Below are 17965 nucleotides of genomic sequence, written 5' to 3'. Positions count from 1 at the left end.
AAAAAAATCAGAATTAAGGGGTTATCCAGGCTTAGAAAAACATGGCCTCTATCTTCCAGAAAGAGCTTAACTCCTATCCTTAGCTTTGGGTGTGGGTTTTGCAGCCCAGTTCCATAGAAGTGAGTAGAGCTTAACTGTAATATCACACACAACAGGGTTGATGCTGTTTTTGCAAGAAAGCAGCTGTGCTTTTTCTAATTCTGAATAACTGCTTTAATGGATTGCAGAATGGACCAAGGAGTATTGTTAGTATAAAACAGACCTTTTTGTACTGGGAGCCAAAATTCAAGGCCATAATAGGGCCCTCTCTCTCCTATGTATGCTACTGACCCTGATGAAGTCAGGACAGAACCTTAAGGTTACAAACCCACTTGCCGGATCTGCAGCGAGTCTCCTTGCTGCGTTTTTGCAGGGAGACTCGCTGCAGATCCCGGCCCTATACTTTCAATAGCAGAGAAACTCGTACATCCCTGCTGCGATTTTGTCTGCAGCCCGCCCCATTAACCCCCCGGACGCCGGACATTATACATTACCCGGTCCCCGTTCCTGCTTGCTTCGGGGCTCCCGATGTCTTCACGGCCCGCCCGGCCAATCAGTGCGCTGCGGCGGGGCAGCGCACTGATTGGCCGGGCGGAACGTGCCGGGAGCCGCTGAAGCAAGCAGGAGCCGGGATCAGGTAATGTATATCCTGCCCGCCCCCCTGCAGCCCCGATCGCCCCCAGCCCCCGGCCGCATGATCGCCCCCAGCCCCCGGCCGCACGATCGTCCCCGGCCCCGCAGCCCCCGGCCGCACGATCGCCCCCAGCCCCGCAGCCCCCGGCCGCACGATCGCCTGCAGCCCCGCAGCCCCCGGCCGCATGATCGCCCGCAGCTCCCGGCTGCACGATCGCCCGCTGGGGGCGATCGTGCGGTCGGGGGCTGCAGGGCTGCAGGCGATCGTGCGGCTGGGGGCTGCGGGGCGATCGTGCGGCCGGGGGCTGCGGGGCGATCGTGCGGCCGGGGGCTGGGGGCGATCGTGCGGCCGGGGGCTGCGGGGCTGGGGGCGATCGTGCGGCCGGGGGCTGCGGGGCTGGGGGCGATCGTGCGGCCGGGGGCGATCGTGCGGCCGGGGGCTGGGGGCGATCGTGCGGCCGGGGGCTGCGGGCGATCGTGCGGCCGGGGGCTGCGGGCGATCGTGCGGCCGGGGGCTGCGGGAGATCGTGCGGCCGGGGGCTGGGGGCGATCGTGCGGCCGGGGGCTGCGGGGCTGGGGGCGATCGTGCGGCCAGGGGCTGGGGGCGATCGTGCGGCCAGGGGCTGGGGGCGATCGGGGCTGCAGGGGGGCGGGCAGGATATACATTACCTGATCCCGGCTCCTGCTTGCTTCAGCGGCTCCCGGCACGTTCCGCCCGGCCAATCAGTGCGCTGCCCCGCCGCAGCGCACTGATTGGCCGGGCGGGCCGTGAAGACACCGGGAGCCCCGAAGCAAGCAGGAACGGGGACCGGGTAATGTATAATGTCCGGCGGCCGGGGGGTTAATGGGGCGGGCTGCAGACAAAATCGCAGCAGGGATGTACATCCCTGCTGCGAGTTTCTCTGCTATTGAAAGTATAGGGCCGGGATCTGCAGCGAGTCTCGCTGCAAAAACGCAGCAAGGAGACTCGCTGCAGATCCGGCAAGTGGGTTTGTAACCTAAAAGTATAATCTTCTATTGTTTAACATCCATGTCATGCTATTTAGATGAGCTGTCTTAGGCTGGAACTGTCTGACTAAAGTCTGAATTGTATTTAACCTTTAAAAGTACAACGGTGACCATGCACATTACATAGAAGTAGGGTGATGGACAAATTATCATTCAACAATTGTTCAACCAATATTTTAATCCATTCTGGCTTTGGCATTCAACCTGACAATACAAATTCAATGATGCTGTGCAATGGAGGAATAATCTTTTTAGAAACATTCATTGACAGACTGTTTAGTTGACCAAAACTATTAACCTTGGCTGTCACTCAATCACAGTCAGTGTTTGAGTTGTAAAGCGATCAATCATTTTTACCTTTCCCTCAATAAGCAATTGTTCTGCATGAAACAGTCCTCTCTTATCAGTGTTATACTTGTGCGTATGGAAACCATTATGCTTCTCAACCTATACTGATATTTGTGGACCTTTCCCTTTTCAACCATGCCTGTAGGGCGAAACCTTATAACTTCATGCCCAAGTAATTATCTCATTCTTATGTTGACATGCAAGGTGTGGTATAGCAGGAGTTCACAAAGCATTGTCTATGTATCCTCAGGCAAAATTGTGACCCTGAAAGCAAATGGCTTAACAATACTAAAAAAAAAAAATAATATATATATATATATATGTTAAACCTGATGGACTTCTTGTCTTCTTTCAACCTTATTAACTATGTTACTATGTTACAACATGTATATAAAACTTCTCAAATAAAATACAATTTTTGATGTAAAATATATTTTATATATATATAATTTATAAATGTTGATTACTAAAATCTAGTAATAATTCACATCAGGGTAAGAAATTTTAACTGGACCATAATAATCTCCAAAATATAACTTATACTAATGCATAAAGAACTAAAAAGTAGAAAATATGATAAAGCAAACATGGGTCTACAGTACGATAAGGTCCGTCTATTTGTGACCATGCACCCTCCCCAAAAAAGGCTGATTGCTCTAAAATGCTTTTTTACACGGGCCGATTATTAACAGGGAGCTTTGCTAGAAACTCTCATTCAGAGGATAATTGGACAGTGTTAAAGTGTCAGCGATCAGCCGAGGAGCAGAAAAATGTCCACTTCTTGGCTTGAGCTTTTTAAAGGGGATCTGTCAGCATCCGTACTGGACCCAAGGTGCTGACAGTGTAGTATAGGTGTGTGTCCCCTTGTGTGCATGGTCCCTGTTTAGAAAGCCTCCATGCAGTAGATTTTTAACAAACACACTGTAACCAAGTGTCAAAGTGGAGTAGTGGCTGTTGTCTTCCTCCTCCCCATATTCATGCATATTTACCTATTAGCTTGCCTCCTGATCCCCGTTGGCATCACGTAATTGGATGCATGTGCCGTTGCTAGCAAGGGCCGCATGCCAACTTGCCAGTTCGCTCCTGCGCCAACAATTTCCTCTGGGGGCGCTCCTGTTAATGCCATTCGCGCATGTGCCGTTGGGCAGAAGAGCGTCCACGCATGTTGAACATTCCAACTGAGGGCACTGGCTTCAGAGCCTCAGCGTCCAGTGGCGAATGTGAAAACCACGTCTGGATGTGATGTTCAATAATTGCGCAGTGCCTCTGATGTTGTGGGAACACTATGGAGCTATTTCCTTAACCATATATAAAGTATCATTGCAAAAATGAAGCCAGTACACCAAGCATCATAATATACCTTATTAATTACATAGTAAATAACTAATCAGAAAACACTTTTTTTTATCATTCTCAATTAAGGTCAATGGTAGATGTAAACTGCATCTTTTAGGGGTGATTTTTTTTTTTTGCCTCTGGGGTCTTAAAAAGAAAAATCAATATGTTTAGCTTAAAACCTGATTTAAATGGTATATATCCTGTATTCATATCTTATGTTCCATTGCCTATCATTGGAGATATTGACACATAACACACCTAACTATTGTGTTTTTGCTTTCAGATTGATGTCCTTAAAGCAGACATGGAAAGCGCAGAGTGGAAGATATTGGAAAACCTTATACTAGAGGGCATTATAGAGCAGATTGGACAGCTTGTTTTGGAGATCCACCTCCACTGGCCTGGGTTTGAGGTCAGTGGAAATGACAGCAGTGTTGTCAGATACTGGTACAGCTTGTTCAAAGAGCTGGAGCACAAGGACTTCAAGCTTTTCTACTCATACAAGGACTTTTCTAAACCACAATTATTTCTTAAAAAGGATGTCTTCAATGCAAGCAGTTGCTATATACTGAGCTGGATAAATACCAAATGGACATGACCCAAACATATCTGATGACTTACACAAATAAATGTTTTTTTTTGTATGCTGCTTAATGAAGGAAAAGCAATGTGGACATTCTGTGAAATTACGTTTCTGCTGTACAGCTTGTATTGTAGGGAAAGTCCCTGTTTTAAATGAAAAATCCTAATGCTCTCCCTGCTGTTAAAATCAGGATATTGGCAGATGTACCATTTCAAATCCCTCTGAATAATATTTTTTTTAAATATTGTGCTGTTAGCTGACAGATATAATTTTTTTAAATTAACATTTTAAAAGACAAACAAAACATCAGCGACGGCCAAGGTTGCAGAGTCTCAATTTTAAAGTCTGGTTTGGAAAAATCTTTTTCAGATATCCCGTTACCGATTTCTTGGAGGTCCCGGGACTCAATACTAACCATCAGTCAAGGATCACAACATGCCAATGTATTACAAAGACTTATCTATTGATTTGGTGGCCCTGTCAGAATTTAGGACTCACTGTTGTGTTCACCTGCCAACTACAGCTGTTGTCACTGGTGTCCTGGCATCATACAAGTAAGGGTCCTATTACACAGGCAGACTACGGCACAATCATTTTAGTAAATGAGTGTCGATAATCAGGCAGTAAGGGCTGCATGGACATCGTCAGCGATGTCCATGCAGCCCTTGGCCGAACACCCGATACCTTACCTCTCCCTGCACCCAGTCTTCCCTCCTGTGCTTCGCAGCTTCCACGTCTTGGCGGCAGCAGCGTCTGAGCGGCCTGTCAGCTGACTGGCTGCTCAGCCGACCACAGGTTGGGATCGCCAGGAGGGGAGGGCAATTGTCAGATGTTGGCTGCACATCACTATTACACGAAGCGATGAGCAGTTGCCGCCAAACGATTTTAGGTCCAAGCGTTTCATCGGCTGATCGTTGGCTTTATTACACGGAGTGATAATAGGCCCGATTATCACTCTGTGTAATAGGGACCCAACTGAAGCAGTTGAAAAATTATAGTCTCTAATGTTATGTGACCTAGTAGTATTCCCTGTTTACCCTAATGTTGCTTTTTCACACGGTTAGAAAATTACATACCATTGCATAACCTGCTTCCCAGCAGGAATCTGATGCTGTCGAGGATGCAGGAAAGATGGGAACAGACTTGTTATTTTTACCCCTAGTTTGTGTGTACAAAAGTAGCTGTGTGGCAAGTGCACTATACGAAGCCTTCCTCTTTGATGTAGGTAAAGGATAGAGATGAGTGAACCGGGTTAGAGTCCATCCGAACCCGAACGTTCAGTATTTGATTAGCTGGGGCTGCTGAACTTTGATAAAGCTCTAAGGTTGTCTGGAAAACATGGATACAGCCAATGACTATATCCATGTTTTCCACATAGCCTTATGGCTTTATCCAACTTCAGCAGCCACCGCTAATCAAATGCCGAAAATTCGGGTTCAGATAGACTCTAGCATGCTCGAGGTTTGCTCATCTCTAGTAAATGATATGAGCTACGCACAGTGTAACCTTGGTGGCGCTCTACTTGAAGCAAACATTCCAAAATTCTTTAGACATGACTGCAGAAAATGTATCTAAAAGGAAAGTGTGAATTCTGATCCTGTGGATAGCAAACATTGTAAAATACATCTTTCTGTATCAGATATGAGTTCACTAAGGCCAGTCCACTTTTTTTGTAATGCAAACATAACTGGATTGTGTTGGTTAAAGAGGTTATCCCACAATTAAATCTTATAACCTATCCAGAGGATGAGTGATGGGTATCCGATTAGTGGCGGTCTGACTGAAGTATTTATGATGGCTTCCTTTATTAAATAGCATCGGGCATACTTGATTTTGTTATTGAGTATCACTCACTCGTAATTATTTGAAAATAAAACTTTAAATGACTTCTAACAATTGTAGAATTGTATTTTTTTTTTTATTAAATATGCAAAAAGGTTTAAAGTGAATATACCAACAGGTACATTTGCTTTAAGCGTTGCACATGAATAGAATGGCGCCAGTGCCGCGGTCCTTTTGTTTTTGTTTTGAACCGCAGCCGCATATCTGAGGTTTGCACTGATCCATGGCTTGGGGGGTGACACAATGTGACACAGCAGCTGTAGCAGTGATGTACTGAACATGTCCTGCACCCGGGGGCCACAGGGAGGAAGGGGGGGGGCCCATAGTAAACCTCTGCGGTGAGTAGTTTTGGGGGGGGGGGGAAATCAGTCAGTGGGTAGTGAGAGGTTAACCCCCGGCTGTGCCGAGCTCTGGTGTGAGGCATCCCTCTGTATCACTGAGCGTTATTAACCAGGTTACCTGGCAGACACATGGACTGCGTCTGCCGGACCTACTATAACTTTCATATATCTAACAGTGGCAGCAGTTTAAAGAGAATCTGCCAGCTGCAATTCACATTCTAAACATAAAAATGGAGGAGTAGAAGACTGCTTTGTTTCACCTGAGCTTGCTTGCCAAGGCCTTGGTGTATACAGCCCCTTTGTCACCCACCTACAGGCTGCTTGAGAGGCTGCTCATTTTGGGTTGGCTTTATAAGGGTTAACATCCTACTGATTCTGACTAAAAAGGGCTATGGCAATCCAGCATGGTGCCAGTCAAGTGGAGCTTCTGGCGTAAGTATAAAAAAAAACAAAAAACAGCTGGCTCCAAAAACAAGGGTCTGTGGCTGCCCAGCATCACATCTGGCATAAGATGTACATGTGTACAGGGAGAGTACCAGGATGGTGTCCTCCTCCTTAAACCTCTCTGCTAGCGGGCCTGTGCCCTCTGCTTACTAAGGTAAGTAAGGCTGTTACGCTACTCTTTTCCCATTGGAAGCTATCATAGTAACTTCTGGGTCATTCTGCTACTTTATCCATTGCTTGCTTCAGTTGTACACACACATACGTAGCCATGTTTAACATGATCCATGAATCAATTGTGCCAGGTTATACTGCTTTTTTCCATGCATGCTGCTGTTCTATATGTATAGTCACCATATATACACCCTAATGGACGTACCTATGCATAAATTATATGCTAATTATCTTTTAACATTTGGAAAGGCAGTGAATTTTCCCCAAGTTGTGTTTCATTAAAGGTCCAAGAACTTTGTCTTGTCTTCTATCACCATTTAATAGGAGAGAAGTTGCCTATCTTCTCTGTAGTTGGGTACAGAATTGAATATTTCTACCTTTTGGTCTGATAATTTGGTTTGAAGTTTTGCACAGAGAACCATTATCACTGGAAGCACTGTATAAACATATAGGTTCTTCTACATGACTGGGACTAAAGATGAACCTGGAAGTCTCTGCGTTTGCTTACTGGTGGCTGAAGTTGTTGGATGCAGCCCTAGGACTACCTGGAAAACATGGACACAGCTTATGTTACCTGAACCAAAACTTATCGGGGGGGGGGCATACTCGGGCAAGTGCTGGGGCCCACGGCCGCTCAAGGGGCCCCCCGACACTTGCCCGAGCAGTGAGCCAGACGCCCATCACATCACCGACCCCCCGGGGGGGCGGGTGCTGCCGACCCCAAGTCCGGGGGAGGGCTGGGGAAGGACCTGCCGTGTTTGCTGCACTGGGGAAGGCCCTGTAGTGACATCATAATGGGGCGGGTTGAGAACGGGAGAGGATGCAGGTGGATGAAGGACCTGTGATCATTGTCATGTGACATGAGGGGGCAGGGCTCACTTATACTTCCCTTCTGTATGCTGTGAGTTTTAGTCCTCCTCTTATATCTCCTCCTGTAATGGTCTCTGATCTCCCATAACAACAGGCTGGATATGTTGGGAGTTGTAGTCCTCCTCTTATATCTCCTCCTGTAATGGTCTCTGATCTCCCATAACAGGCTGGATATGTTGGGAGTTGTAGTCCTCCTCTTATATCTCCTCTGATCTCCCATAACAGGCTGTCCATGCTGGGAGTTGTAGTCCTCCTCATATCTCCTCCTGTGATGTCCTCTGATCTCCGATAATAACAGACTGGACATGCTGGGAGTTGTAGTCCTCCTCTTATAGCTCCTCCTGTAATGTCCTCTGATCTGCCATAATAACAGGCTCGGCATGCTGGGAGTTGTAGTCCTGTTATATCTCCTCCTGTAATGTCCTCTGATCTCCCATAATAACAGGCTGGACATGCTGGGAGTTGTAGTCCTCCTCATATCTCCTCCTGTGATGTCCTCTGATCTCCGATAATAACAGGCTGGACATGCTGGGAGTTGTAGTCCTCCTCTTATAGCTCCTCCTGTAATGTCCTCTGATCTGCCATAATAACAGGCTGGACATGCTGGGAGTTGTAGTCCTCCTCATATCTCCTCCTGTGATGTCCTCTGATCTCCGATAATAACAGGCTGGACATGCTGGGAGTTGTAGTCCTATTAGATCTCCTGTAATGTCCTCTGATCTACCATAACAGGCTGAACACGCTGGGAGTTGTAGTTCCCCCCGGTATACCTCATGTAATGCCTCCTGATTGTAACTCCATTCTGGCCTCCTCTATGGTGAACAGACTAGAATACAGACTCCAGGGGGAGGACCTCATTCTAGAAACTCCATTCTAGTCTCAACCCTGCGTGGATGCGATCTCACCAACAGGCGCAGAGCGATGACGTCATCACGCCTGCTAGTGGATCCACAAGGCGCACACAAGGGAGAAGACAGGAGGAAGAAGAGGCCATCAGATACAATATAAGTTATACATGTTACATATCGTTTTAATCGTAACGACTTGAGGAACGTGCATAACAAGTCAGTTTTACCCCAGGGCGAATGGCGTAAAAACACATTTCCCCCAAATAAACAAAATGCGTTTTTTTTTTTCAATTTCACCACACTTTGAATTTTTTTCTGGTTTCGCAGTATACTATATGCAAAAATTCAGCCTGTTATTGCAAAGTGCAATTAGTGACGCAAAAAATAAGGGCTCATGCGGGTTTCTAGGTGGAAAAATGCAAGTGCTATGGCCTTTTAAACACAAGGAGGAAAAAATGAGAAAGCAAAAATCGAAATTGGCTCTGTCCTTAAGGGGTTAAACATTACAGATTGATTTGTAATAAAATGAAAAATGCAATAAAGCCAATGTAAAAAAAACTAAATTTACAATTTTAATTTTCACTTAAAAATAAAAAAATTCTGTACACATATTATGTCTGAGCTTACATATACACAAATACTGGGATACAGTTAAAAAACTAAGTCCTGCTGGTGAAGGTTCTTTCACCCCCTGGACACAGTAAAAGTGTTCATAGAGGCCACAAAATACTCATAGGAACACAGAATTGGTGGATTTTAAAAAAAAGTACACTCACAAAAAGGTATGAGCAAATAGGGGCTAAAAGAACTGGGCCCATCAGTTACTTTGGGGATGGATAATTCCTTTGCAAAATAAAATTTTGTTCAATTTGTCTTCTTTCTTACAGTGAACCCAGTAATCTAGAACGCCCATGCAAAGATAAAAATACTTTAAACATAATCTTTCTGTATTCATCCAGCAGCGGCACTTGACATTCAGTCCCACAGTTTGATGAGGCCATCCCATCCACAGGTGATAACTTTGGATGTTTCATGAGGGTGCCATACTGCACCTATACATACTTTATCATGGGCCTTTAATCTGCTGTATAGTTTAGTAGTCTTCCAGTCCCAGATGTTCAGCTTTCCATCAGCATCACCAGACACCACATAGCTGGATAAAAAGAAAATAGAATAAATTCTTGTTTCTATACTGGTAGGATCTAAAAGTAACAAATATCATTTTATATTACTGATAATAAAAAGTTTCTTCTGTTACGGAAGATTTTCTCGAATAGAAACATCACTAGAGATGAGCGAACCTGGAGCATGCTCGAGTCCATCCGAACCCGAACTTTCGGCATTTGATTAGCGGTGGCTGCTGAAGTTGGATAAAGCACTAAGGCTATGTGGAAAACATGGATATAGTCATTGGCTGTATACATCTTTTCCAGACAACCTTAGAGCTTTATCCAACTTCAGCAGCCCCAGCTAATCAAATGCCGAACGTTCGGGTTCGGATCGACCCGAACCCAGTTCGCTCATCTCTAAACATCACCCATACAAAAATTCCTATTTATCTTACAAAATTTGTAAAAAATAAATAAAAATAAAAATTAACATTTTTTGAAGCATTTAGGCCATACATCTTTGACTTGATTTCTCTCGACTGATATCTTTTGCTCAAGACAGAGAGATATAAATATCTCTCTATCTAGAGCAAGAGATCTTGGTCAAGAGAAATCAAATCAAAGATGTATGGCCTAAATGCTTCAAAAAATCTTCTCAATTTTTTTTTTTTTTTTACAAATTTTGCAAGATAAATTGTTTATGGGTAAGGTGGAAGATTTATCAAACATGGTGTAAAGTGAAATTGGCTCAGTTGCCCCTAGCAACCAATCAGATTCCACCTTTCATTCCTCATCAGGTGGAATCTGATGGTCAGATCGGAGTCACTTTACACCATGTTTGATAACTCTCCCCCATTGTTTCTATTAGAGAATATATATATATATATATATATATATATATATATATATATATATATATATATATATATATATATATATATATTATAAAAATGAAAGTCAGTCTGTCTGTCCTTTATAGACTTCCAAACGCCTGAATCGTTTGACCCCAAATTTGGCCCACAGATACATTGGGTGCCCAGGAAGGTTAGAGCGAAGGTCCCGTCCCCGCCAGATGTACAGGAGAGGGGGAGGGAGGGGGGAAGAGCACCCCATAAAAATGAATGGGAGAATCTCCACACTGCACACGCAGGCGATATAATTAGTGCTGCAGCTCTTCAGCAGAAACGGCAGTTGGAGGCCTTAGCAACCAATAGGATTACGCCTTTCATTTTCACAGGGAGCTGGAATCAAATTGTTTGCTGGGGCCAGCTGCCTCACAACAGATCCACAGAAATAAATACATTAAGGGTACAAACACACTAGGCGCATCCGCAGTGATTTTCTCGCTGCGAATTCGCAGCAAGACCTATTGCGGATCCCTGCCCTGTACACTCTATGGGCAGACAAACTCGCAGCAGTATGGACATCCGGCTGCGAGTTTGTCAGCAGCCCGCCGCCAGACCGTATACATCACCTGCTCCCCGCTCCGGCTTGCTTCAGGGCTCCAGTGTCTTCACGTCCCGCTCAGCCAATCAGTGCGGGTACATTTTTTTTAATATAATATATATATATGTATACGTACACATTTATCTTACAAAATTTGTATACAAACACAAAGAATCTATGCTTTGCCTAGGATCTGCTCACACTTTATTCCTTTTATGCCTACCTCATATCTGGAGAAAAGTCAACCTGACAAGCATAACCCGCCACCATATGTCCTTTGAAAATTTTCTTTTTATTTAATCGGAATCTGTTTTGTGCCCCGAAAATGAGAATCTGGTTATCCATAGACTGACAAGCCAACCATTTACCTGTGAATCAATATGAAGAAAGTAAATTCACATACACAAAATATCACTTTATGGCAATGGGCATAAATAGACCCCATCTGAACAGTGAAAGGTTTACATTAAATTCAGTCGGGTCAGTTTAGATACTTATTTGAGTTTGCAGACATGCCTTGGCATAGTAGCTAGAGAGGTAGATGACCTTATCTTACATCTGAAGACCTTACTTATAGGGGAATGTGTCCCCTATATTTTTTTAAACACCTAAATCTACTAATTGAGATGCTGATTAGGTGATCACTGGATGGTAAAAGCAGTGCTAGTAGTAACCAAGAAAATAACTAAAGGCCATGCCAAAACAGCCTAACCCCTTGCCTCTGCAGCCTATTTTGGCCGTAATGTAAGAGCAACCAGAGAACAGGCAGGCACTCTAAATGATATCTAAAGTAATAGGAGTGCATTCATGTCTCAAAAGCATGGAGTAGCGGTCCCAGAACCTAGCCCTGTCCCCGTCCTGCTAACTTCATCAGGGTTTTTTATTTGTATCATATTATTGTAGTGGGAATTTTTAAGCGATTATAATACAATTTTTTTCTGAAATGTGACAAAAAATCTGCACGTTAATTGTTTTTTTTTTAATTTCCTCTTTTGGTTTACGCAGTTTCACTATGCTTTGTAAACCCAGATCATACAATTACACATGCTACGATATATGTTTATTTTTGTGTTTGTTTGTTTTTAAAAAAAAGGAGGGACTTTTTCAAAAAGTGTAAAAAAAAAGGTTTTAAATAATATATATCCTCAGGGCACTTTTACCTGCAATGATTAGACTGCATATACTGGTCAATGCTTTGCCATTGCATAGAACTGATTAGCATTATCAGCGATCTTCCCATAGAGTCTGCCTGTTCTAAGGAAAAGTGTATAATTGTTTACAGTACAGTAGCACTGAAATTTAACCATTTTGAAGCTCATGGCATCATAAAAATGATGCTGAAGAGTTCAGATAGTCCATTAAATAGCATAGAGTCCATGCACGGACCGAATACAAAGAATGTGAGAATCAGGCCTCACACTTCATTTTTTTCAAGCGCTCTTACTTTGCAGCATTTTTTTCCACACCTGCCAAAAACTTTTGCACGGTACTTTTGCACCCTATTTAAACTGGGGGATAATATTTTATGGCAGCCAGTTAAGGGGGTTATCCGGGATACTACTTCTCTCTTGCAAAAACAGCTCCACCCCTGTCCCCAGGTTGGATGTGGTATAGCAATTCAGCTTCATTAACATCAATGGAACGGAGCTGCAAAACCCACACAAAGTACAAAGGTGCTGTTCCAGGAAGAAAACCGCCACGTTTTTCTTAGCCTGGATAACATCTTTTTCTCCTCCAATCTATTTTTATTTGTAAAGTAAGCATAGACAAATATGGATGTAGATCAAGGATTTCAGCAAAGAGAATCATCTTTTGACCATATTTCCCAAAAGCACCGAATGCAGTACAAGTTATATACCAACCCTGTAATCTTAGTAAAAGAATCATATGCATTTTACTCAAATCCTTTATGTACTAATGAAGGGGAAAATCCTTTTTGCTTTATTAGCAATTTTACTTACCATTAGGTGATAAGGTAACAGCAGGCATTGAGTGCATACTTGGTTCTGCTATGTACTTAAAATCTACAGGGATGTCCCTAAGAGGAACAAAACAATTGGTTATTTACACAACAACTATAGCTCTACCCACATATGTGTCAGAGCTTCTGTTACAGGGTCCACAATAACCCCAAAACATGCAGCAATATTTTGTCTAATATGTTCCCTGACATTATTTTTGACACCCAACGGACCCCATGGGCATAGGTCTTCTTTAATGAAAATATACTCCTATGACTGAATTATTGTAGTAAATAAATTGCAGTTGTTAAAACTGGCTCAAGCTGTTTAGCATTAATTACAGATGCAAATATATACAGAAGAGCAATGCAAAAAACATGAACAAAAGTTTGGGAAACTCGGAATCAATACCATCTGGAACACAGAAGCATATGTTCAGATGGGAAAGAGGTTGATGAAGAGGTTTGCTTGTCCCCACAAAATCTCTATGCCTGCTATAGCAGCAATGTCATGCGTGTACAGTCCAATAATTGCAGACTGGACCATAACTGGAAACCTTGGACTTACCACTCCCAGACTCTCAAGCTCTTATCGTCAGAGGTGCTTACAAAACGCCTGTTCTCATCAACAAAGGTTATTGTGTTCACTGCTCCCAGATGTCGGTCGTACTCTTGGACAATCTCCCCACTTCGAATATCCCACTGAAAGGTTGAAAGACAATATAATTAATTATATATATTTTGGACTGTCCAAGCTTAAGAGAAAAAAAAAAAAATAAAGATTTGTTTTTAAATAGCAGAAAACTGGTGTAAAAAACTGGTTGCAAACTTTTGCTTCACCCATGTTTCTGCAAAGCACTTTTGAGCAATCGCTTCCTTGTGCATAACTGTGTGATTTTTTCTGTCAAAGGTGACAGAAATGTCCACATTTGGATTTTGCGGTAGATTTGTGGTGCAATAGATCTAGTCTAACAGTATGGATGCATCACCAGCCTCTATAACACACCACCATTTGGGCCCAGATGGTGTTCAAAAACAGCACTGCTGGATTTCTCTCGAAACTGGATTTACATAGTAAATAGAACAGGGAACATTGTAGGCCCGACTACCACTTTATGCAATCCCTCTTGCTCAGGTTGTTAAAACTGTTATCCAGCGCTACAAAAACATGGCCCACTTTCCCCCTACTGTTGTCTCCAATTTGGGTGGGGTTTTGAAACTCAGTTCCATTGAAGTAAATGGAGCTTGATTGCAAACTGCACCTGAACTGGAGACAACAGTAGGGGGAAAAGTGGCCATGTTTTTGTAGCGCTGGATAACCCCTTTAATAGAGATGTTTTTCCCCTAACAGGCAGTGGAAAGAAGATTATTGGTAAGGGAGACACCCAGTGGTCAGGACTTTAAAGCAGTTTTTCTAGTGTTAGGATGCGTTTACACTGAGGAATTGAAAAGGGAAGTTTTCTGCTTGAAAATGCTTGCCTATTTATCTCTGGCAGAATAGGAGCAGAATTCAAGCGGAATTCAAGCCCCATTGACTTCTATAGGATTCCTCTAGCGGAATCCGTCGAAAGAATTGACATGTCAATTCTTTTGGCAGCATGCGGATCCGTGATTGAATTTTCCTGACAGAAATTCCATTGTGTGAACAAAAGCCCAACAAAGTGGAAAGCCCATTTAACACAATAGAAATTTTTTTTTTATGGGTGGCATTTCAATTAACCCCTTAGCGACCCATGACGTATCTGATACGTCATGGTGCCGCTCGGGGTGTTCAGAGCGGGGTCCCGCCGGGACCGCGCTCTGAACGGCGCTGATCCCGGCTGACAAGTGCAGCCGGGCAGTGCCTCTATTAGCCGGCGCGGGTCCCGTTGCCGCGCCGGCTAATTAAGCCTCTAAGTGCAGCTGTCAAACCTGACAGCTGCACTTAGAGGCACTGCGCCGCACGTCCCTGGTGTCTAGTGGGACGGATCTCCCCCCCGCGATGCGATCGCGGGGGGGGGGGGGGAGATCCGTTCTTCTGCCCGTGCCGGGCCTCAGCGTCGGAGTGACGCTGATCCCGACTCGGCAATAGATTGCTATGGCCTGCAGCAGGCCATAGTAATCTATGACCGATCTAATCGATCTTTGCTGTGTATATACACAGCATTGATCTCTATGAGAGATCAGTGCTGTCTATATACAAGTCCCCCAGGGGGGCTTCTAGTTACAGTAAAAAAAAAAAGTAAAAAAGTGTTTTTATTAATAAAAAATCCCCTCCCCTAAGTCCAAATCACCCCCCTTTTCCCATTTTATAAATATAAATTAATAAATAAACATATTTAGTATCGTCGCGCGCTTAATCGCCCGAACTATTAATCACATTCCTGATCTCGCACGGTAAATGGCGTCAGCGCAAAAAAATTCCAAAGTGCAAAATTGCGCATTTTTGGTCGCATCAAATCCAGAAAAAATGTAATAAAAAAACGATCAAAAAGTCGTATATGCGCAATCAAGGTACCGATAGAAAGAACACATCATGGCGCAAAAACTGACACCTCACACAGCCCCATAGACCAAAGGATAAAAGCGCTATAAGCCTGGGAATGGAGCGATTTTAAGGAACGTATATTTGTTAACAATGGTTTGAATTTTTTACAGGCCATCAGATAATATAAGTTATACATGTTATATATCATAGTAATCGTAACGACTTGAGGAACATGCATAACAAGTCAGTTTTACCATAGGACGGACGGCGTAAATGCAAAACTCCCCGAAATCAAAACAAATTCGTTTTTTTTTTCAATTTGACAGCGCAAATGATTTTTCCCCGGTTTCGCAGCATATGTTATGGAAAAATAATGCCGGTCATTGCAAAGTACAATTGGTTTCGCAAAAAATAAGCGCTCATATACGTCTCTAGGTGAAAAAATGCAAGCGCTATGGACTTTTAAACTTAAAATGGAATATGCAAAAGCGCAAAAACGAAAATAGGCTTTGACCTTAAGGGGTTAAATTAATGAAAACACTACAAAGAATAATGTGTATTTGGTGCAAACTTTAAGGCCAACAAAGAAAAGGTCCTGACTAGAGAGGAGCGAGAATCAACATTTGACTACCCTAGAGAATCCTGGAAAACATGGATACAGCCATGGGCGGGCACACAGCCACAGTAAAGGCAGAAACAGAACTGTGTACACTAAAACAGATTTTTTTTCTTGTTACAGTTTTGATAACCCCTTACAAGTTTGAGGGACTATAGCCTATGTATACAGTGAAGACACTTGTGAGGACCAATACACGATTTAGTGATTGTAATTTGTTTGACATTTGAGGGTTAGTAAACAAAAACACAAAACTCACCTGAAAACTATGTAAAGCTCACTAGTAAAAGCTGAAAACTTTGTAAAACTCACCAGTAAAAGCTATGTAAATTACACTGCAACTCACCTGAACTATTTTCTTGTCAGACATCCCAGCCACAAACAGATTCTGTTTATCTTCATCTGGATTGAATTTTACACAATATGGCACCTTTCTGTTTGTAAACCTGGATATGCACTGACCTAATTTGTAAAAAAAAAAAAAAAAAAAAAAAAAAAAAAGTCATGAATTAACATTGTACATTCAGGACTTGCACGTCACCTGCATGTTGTGTTATAAAATAGGTTGTGCACATCTGCAGATACAATTTATTTTCAGCAACTACCCACACTTTCTCAATCCCCTGCAGATGCTGTTTCGACACTCCCAGCCCCGCTTCTTCCTGCCTCCAATGTTTCCTTTTCTGCAGGAACTGCCTGCTCAGCCAACCGCTAGATGAAATAGGTCACAACTGCAGTCAGATTGGCTGAATGAGCAGTCCTGCAGGAATAAAACATCATAAAAAGCAGGAAGCATAGAGCATCAGGGACTGAGAGCCATCAGAATAGCACCTATGGATGCTTGGGGTAGGAGAGTATGGTTTATTGACCACACAAAACACATTCTGATTATGTCTCACATCTCTCAAGCTGACCACTTGAACAGCTACCCCGGCTTCATACAGAAAATCTAAATCATTTAAAAACTAAACAAAAATATTATCACAATATTGAATAAGAGTGCTTCTCCCAATAGCGGCCTCTGATTAAAGAATTGGGATTAAGGGACTGCCATACCACACTCCAAATCACAACCCAAATGATATTGAAGGCATGTTGATATTCCATACATGTAAAGGTGAAAACTCCCAGTAGGTCCTCAGAGGTTTTTTTTTATTATTTTTTTATATATAGGAGGTGCATCACATCTGAATCATATAATTAATCATAAACTAGGGAAATACAAAATGTCCTATACCTGAGTAACAGAAAGCAGACTTTTACCTGTTTCGGAGTCCCATAACTTGAGATAGCGGTCATAGGCCGCACTTAGGAACTGGGTTCCAGCATTGTTGAAACAAATGTCACGAACAGCTTTACTATGGCCTACAAAGCAATAACAAAAACATTATTTATATAGTTCCAAAGAAGTAGAAGAGTGATCTGTGGATTATAATTTATTCATAAAATATCATAGACTATTATAACATAAAATAGACTTTTGTAGTAATCAGCTAGTGGTCTCTCCATTAAACACTACACTGTTAAAACACGATATAAAAAAAATAAAAGGAAAACCCCTATATGTACCAATAATTTGCAAGTGCATGTGTGTGGAGGAAGGGGACTGAAGGGGGGGGGGGGGCTGCCCGGACGATCTTAAGATCCTCAGGGTGGCATATTGAAGAGAGAAGTGGTCTGCTGCCGCTGCACCGGTTACATGAGGTGACGGCCAGCAGACAGTCGTTATCGTTTTTAGAATTCTAGAGCAGTGCTTCTCAATTCCAGTCCTCAGGCCTCACCAACAGGTCATGTTTTGAGGATTTCCATAGTATTTCACAGGTGATATCACTATACGCAATTTATCAGGTATTATAACAGGTGTTCTTTATATCGGATAGCCTCCAAACATGGCCTGTTGCT

General features: G+C 43.1%; 2 protein-coding genes across 3 annotated transcripts in view; one reads left to right on the top strand and one right to left on the bottom strand.

Annotated features, from left to right (window-relative positions):
- METTL24 (methyltransferase like 24) overlaps positions 1-5238 on the top strand; it is a 45902-nt gene extending 40664 nt beyond the window's left edge. For both annotated transcript variants that reach the window (XM_069974837.1, XM_069974838.1), the window contains one exon: positions 3650-5238. In XM_069974837.1, the coding sequence (XP_069830938.1) occupies positions 3650-3964 (315 nt within the window). In that variant the 3' untranslated portion in view covers positions 3965-5238. The remainder of the gene's footprint in view (positions 1-3649) is intronic.
- A 3778-nt stretch (positions 5239-9016) lies between these two features.
- Positions 9017-17965, bottom strand: part of CDC40 (cell division cycle 40) — a 46672-nt gene continuing 37723 nt past the window's right edge. The window contains exons 10-15 of the mRNA XM_069973631.1: positions 17327-17428; positions 16410-16525; positions 13549-13682; positions 12982-13058; positions 11244-11388; positions 9017-9618 (exon numbers count right to left, since the gene is read on the bottom strand). Of these exons, the coding sequence (XP_069829732.1) occupies positions 9441-9618; positions 11244-11388; positions 12982-13058; positions 13549-13682; positions 16410-16525; positions 17327-17428 (752 nt within the window). The 3' untranslated portion in view covers positions 9017-9440. The remainder of the gene's footprint in view (positions 9619-11243; positions 11389-12981; positions 13059-13548; positions 13683-16409; positions 16526-17326; positions 17429-17965) is intronic.

The sequence above is a fragment of the Dendropsophus ebraccatus genome, chromosome 6, assembly GCF_027789765.1.
Source record: "Dendropsophus ebraccatus isolate aDenEbr1 chromosome 6, aDenEbr1.pat, whole genome shotgun sequence".
NCBI classification, from domain to species: Eukaryota; Metazoa; Chordata; class Amphibia; order Anura; family Hylidae; genus Dendropsophus; species Dendropsophus ebraccatus.
This window is presented reverse-complemented; position numbering and strand designations above follow the sequence as displayed.